This window comes from Epinephelus fuscoguttatus, linkage group LG7, assembly GCF_011397635.1.
Source record: "Epinephelus fuscoguttatus linkage group LG7, E.fuscoguttatus.final_Chr_v1".
Classification (NCBI taxonomy): Eukaryota; Metazoa; Chordata; class Actinopteri; order Perciformes; family Serranidae; genus Epinephelus; species Epinephelus fuscoguttatus.
In genome coordinates this window covers 24970620-24976057 of record NC_064758.1, presented here as the reverse complement: position 1 = coordinate 24976057, position 5438 = coordinate 24970620, and the positions used below count along the sequence as shown (strand labels likewise).

Genomic DNA, 5438 nt, shown 5'->3' with positions numbered 1-5438 from the left:
TCTGAATGTGCCGGATAAAAAGATCACCACAGTTGTAGCTTATGATGGTGCTAAGGTCAACGCGGGGACCGTTAAATATACTTACAGTGTGTTCAGGGCTCTTTCATGACAGGACCTGTTATGCAGTGTGTACTGCGTCTCTTTGCTCCAGCTGTGACAGAGGCACACTAGCTGTGTCAGAGGGCTGGCTGTGTGGAGATGGGGTGGTTTGATGGTTCTGTCACTTAGTGATGACGATACACATCCGGGGAAAATGGTTAGTTATGATAATTGTGGTTGAGGCGACTGGAAAAGTTGGATGTCGGAATTTGCATCACAATTCTGTTGTGATAAAATCTCCTGTACATGGCACTTTAATGACATATTGGTGTAAAAAAATTCAAATTTACTGTGTCAGCTCTGAGCCCAAACACACCACAAATGTCCTCAGACACATACACAATCTGTTCACCAGGTGGCCCCCAATCAATGACCTTTGACGGCTACTCGAGAAATACCTGCTACACATTCAGATAGTTTTTCCAATCACATTTAAAGGAATATTGCTTGTGTGTAGTGTCAAATAAAGACCAATTACACAACAACAAAAAACCAATTTTAAACAGTCAGAGCTACTGATCTAGTGTTGTCTATCATTTTTACAACCCACTTAAGATAAAATGACACCCACTTGTACATGACAAAAGCACTCTGCCTGACTCTAAGGCCCGATGACTAGCTAGCTAGCGCACCCATGGATGTACCCCATGTTCCCTCAGTCTCATTTCTAATGCTTGAAGACTACAAAGCCAGAAAGGTTCCAGTGGGGAAGAGACTGCTGCATGTCAATGGTACAAAACGGTGTACATTTCTCCTAAGTGGGCGCAGTCGGATCTCCACTGCATCCCCCCACCTCATTTTGAAGGGTTGTGAATGTTGTGTGGATGGATGAAAGCAGATTAAAAACAATACAACACAATATATACAGTGCAAATTTAATGTTTGTTCCTTAGTTTGCCACTTGTTTTTATCTGCCATCAGCCGAGTACAAGATCAAATCAGTTGTCAAATCAGACCTTGCGTATGCGTTGACGAGATGGAGACAGGTCTTGATCAGAGTTAATTTTCTTCTGATTTCTGTCTGAAAAATGCCATGTTAGCGTTAGAATGTTCGGGAGATGCGTGGCTTGTGAAAAATAGGTCCCATATTTACTTCAGTGAGGTCTGGATCTGCGCCGACACTCTCTTCTCCCATTGGAATGACTAGACACAGGATGGCTTCTAGTCTCCTTAAGGGGCAGGGCAGTGGTGAAAACCATATGACTCAGATACAGGAAATTACTCTGAAGTGGGCCACCTCTTGCCTCTTTGAATAGTAGGCTGGCAGCCACATATGGGGCCTTGACATCAGGTAGCGCGCTTTAGTCATGCGGAAGCAGGCACAGTTTCATCTAAAGTGGGTTGTAAAAGCAAGATGGCTCATCGGCCATGACAACATTTGAGCTAGGGCTGAACAATATATCAATATCATACGAGACTAGATAGCATCCTGATTCTGTAATATTGTAAGTGTTGTCCTCTCCTGGTTTTAAGGCTGCATTACAGTAAATTTATGTTATTTTATGAGCCGTCCCAGCTGTTCTGTTATTTGCCTTTACCCACGCAGTCATTATATCCACATTACTGATGATTATTTATCAAAAACTGTGTAAATATTTCGAGGAAGCACCAACAGTCAACCATACAATATCGTCACAATGCTGATATTGAGGTATTTGGTTAAAAATTTGATTTTCCTCATATTGGCTAGCCCTAAATTGAGCTGTCAATCAAGTTGTCAGTTGGAAATTTTATTACAGCTTTTATACACAGAATAGGCCTAAAATGTGTCTGCAGTGTGCATCCATTACACGTCGAGCCCAGACACCTGTAGATTCAGTACACAGTGACGACTGTCATGACTGTATACTGGATCTGAACGAACAGTAGAGTTGAGACAGCAGGCAGGGCCTGTTTGGGGAAGGCGTTGGTGACGTCTTGGTAGAGACAAGTCAGTCGGAGCCAGCGTGAGCGTGACTGAGAGTATTGTGTCCGTGACAATAGGCCACTGTCTCCAGTGCCGGTTTAAGCTATCACCATGGAGGAAAGACAGAGCAAGGTGCGGCCCAAAACCTCTCCACACACAAAGCTGCTGCTGCTGCTTCAGTTTCTGTAGGTTTCAGTGGATTAATGCAGAGTGAACAGGCTCTAAATTTAGTCCTCTGTGTTGGAAGACAAAGCTGGAGCTCTGCTAACTCAGCACTTGGTGAAATAGGACTTTAAAGGTGTAAAATGAATAGTGGTGTGACATATAGGAGGAAGGTGACTGAAGTTGATGTGTAAAGGGAGACTGAGTGGTACATGCAGGGGTTCCTTACTATTAAATCTAAAAACTGTCTTGCAGTTCAGTGTGCACGTGAGCTACAAGACCCTTCTCTGTAAACAATCGCAACACAGACATGATATATTTGTAAAGTATATGCACATATAAATACAAACATACATTCATAAAGGAGGAAGGGACAGGTCCTTCACACAAACAGGCTGGTGTGCTGGTGGAGGAAAACAAAACAAACAGAAACAAACGTGTGAGTAGCAGAGGAAACAGTGTTTTGTTTTTTTTTGTTTTTAAAAAAAAAAGGCTGATTTGTTTTTGCTTTTAAACAGGTGTGTCAGTCTTTCATATTCTCCTGTGGCATATCTGCATCTGTGAAGTAAGTATAGTCCACGGAAGCCATTGATTTAAGGTTTCTCTAAGTTTGCTTTGTGCGTCAGGGGGGAGTCCTCCCTCAGGTGCTGATTGGCTGACGACTCCGTCCCTTCACAGTAGCTGGCAGCCGCCCCTCTTCTTGCGCTTGCGGACCTGCAGTGCTGCTCTGGTGGCCATCTCAAACACATCCCGCACGCCGTCCTTGGTCTTGGCGGAGCACTCCAGGTAGCCAAAGGCACTGATGCGGTTGGCCATGTCTCTGCCCTCCTCGGACTTGACGGGCTCCTGGAGGTTTTATGTACAGACAGTGAGTTAAAATAATGTTACGAGTGTGGACATTCAGCAGGGAGGGGGACAGTGGTGGAATGTGAGTGCATTTATTCAAGCTCTGCCCTTAAAGGGAAACTGGTATTTTTCAGCCTGGACCCATTTTCCCATGTTTAAGAGACTAATGGGAACAACAGTTTTTGAAATTGGTCCAATATTGAGCAAGACCACGTGCTGCAATGTAACCACTCAGGGTAAGTGGCATAAACTCAAGGCATAAACTTTTCCCTTTACCTTCCTCTGATCCGCTCAGTTTGTTAATGTGTGTAACCAAGTCTCACTCGAGGAGAAGTCTCATACTGAAATCTCACAGCGTTTCTCACATTATAAAATCAGCTAAATATTTGGCCTACACACTGAAAATCTCAACAATAAGCTGCGCTTTTTACTCCAAAACAACAACTTTCCTTGCACTCACAGGGTGCCCTCGGATCCTTAAAAACGTCTTGAGAGGCACTGTGTTCATTAATCAAAAAATAAGGCCTTAACTGGCATTAAAGTGTCTTAAATTAAGCTTTCAAAAAATGCTCAGACACGGGAAGCAGGGTTTATGAATTGTTTTTCTCTGATGCTGGATTATAAAATCTTAAAATGATTGCTAACTTATTCTTTTTAATAATTTACTGAATGTCTGTTGCAATAACGTCACATAGATCAGGACAGTGGAACCAACAACTCTTAGATTTTGTTTACGTAGCCATCACTGTACTCTAGAGGACATGAGGAAGGTCTGATTTGATGAAAATTAACAATTTATCAAAGATTTTACAGCATGGCTGAAACCAGTACACAGTAATGCACGACAGTCTGTATATTTTATGCAAAAAGTTTTTCAAACTTGGTAAGACGGGAGTCAAGGCACTGGAATCCCACATTCAGGGTAAGAAACACACAATCCCCAAGAAACTCACCAACAAACATCAGGTATTTCCCCGGTCAGTTCTACCCCTGTCCCATTTGTTTGACTTCTCTGTAGAGTCCTGTCTATAATGTTGTCAGACACTTGAAATAATCTGAGCCTGTCAGTGGCAAAAACAACAACTTTCAATGGACAAAAATTGACCTTGCGGATTATACTGCAGCCTGTTTTGCTGGTGTAGGCTGCAGCGCTCTCTCTTAATACTGGACCAGTTTCAAAAATGATTGTCTCCATTAGTAACCTTGAATGAAAAAGAGGTAGAGCCTGCACACTTACTCCATGCCACAAACTTTAATAAGCAAACAATGTTTCGATCCCAGAGGGATCCTTCAGACCTGACGAAGATCCCTCTGGGATCAAAACGTTGTTTGCTTATTAAAGTTTGTGGCATGGAGTAAGTGTGCAGGCTCTACCTCTTTTTCATTCATGTTTTTGTGCCGGCCTTGCACCTACGTGATGAGCGTATAACTACCCTGTTGCACTCCATTAGTAACCTTGACATGAAAAATGCAAAAACAGAGTCCAGGTTGAAAAATACTGACATTACCCTTTAGGTAAAAACTTATGGTACTTGTGCTTTACCTGAGTATTTACATTTTATGCTACTTTACGCATCTACTCCACTACATTTGTCCGACAGCTTTTTAGATTACAGTTTTTCATCAGCTTCCTGTCCAGTGAAAACCATGAATCTCCAGATTTAGTGATTTTGAATGTTAAAATTAAAAAACAAAATTAAAATTAGCACAACCTTAAACCTCAATAGCAGTAAAATGTGACGTACACATTCATACAGTGATAATATTAATTCAAATACCTCATATATAATATAAAACACTGACAGGAAACATTTTACTGCACAATCAATACTTTTACTTTTCATACTTCAGGACATTTAGCTAATAATACTAGCATTCTTTAAGTTAATCTGGGGTTTGAATGCAGGACCTTCCTTTGCAGTCGAGTATTTTCACACTGTGGTATCAGTACTTCTAACACCACTGCTTTGGGGATAATTTTTTGCCAGTGACCTAAAAGGATATAAAAACCCACCTGTTTCATCTTGGCCAGCTCTCTGCGTGTGTGCTCATCATTCCTCAGGTCCTTCTTGTTACCCACCAGAATGATTGGGACATTGGGACAGAAGTGTTTCACTTCAGGCGTCCATTTCTCAGGAATGTTCTCTACAAGAATTTAAAAAAAAGAAAAAAAAGAAGATTTAAGAAAACAAGTCAAGTCACTGCACAGCAAATTCCAGACTTTTTTTTCCCTACATGGACAGTTGGGAGAGGCCTCGCCGTTTTCCTTTGTGACTGTACAGACGTAAACACTGAGAGGTCACTGACCCCTCGCTGATACATGGTCGAGCCTGCCTGCCAAAATCTGTGCTGTCTAGGAGGAGATGGCATACTGCGATAGAGAAGCCATGCCATCTGTGGCACTGCACATATCAAACACACTGTG

At 42.1% G+C, this 5438-nt stretch overlaps 1 protein-coding gene across 1 annotated transcript in view; it reads right to left on the bottom strand.

Annotated features, from left to right (window-relative positions):
* Positions 1-474: 474 nt before the first annotated feature.
* LOC125892415 (rho-related GTP-binding protein RhoA-D) overlaps positions 475-5438 on the bottom strand; it is a 33504-nt gene continuing 28540 nt past the window's right edge. Inside the window, exons 4-5 of the mRNA XM_049582427.1 lie at positions 5028-5158; positions 475-3013 (exon numbers count right to left, since the gene is read on the bottom strand). Of these exons, the coding sequence (XP_049438384.1) occupies positions 2840-3013; positions 5028-5158 (305 nt within the window). The 3' untranslated portion in view covers positions 475-2839. The remainder of the gene's footprint in view (positions 3014-5027; positions 5159-5438) is intronic.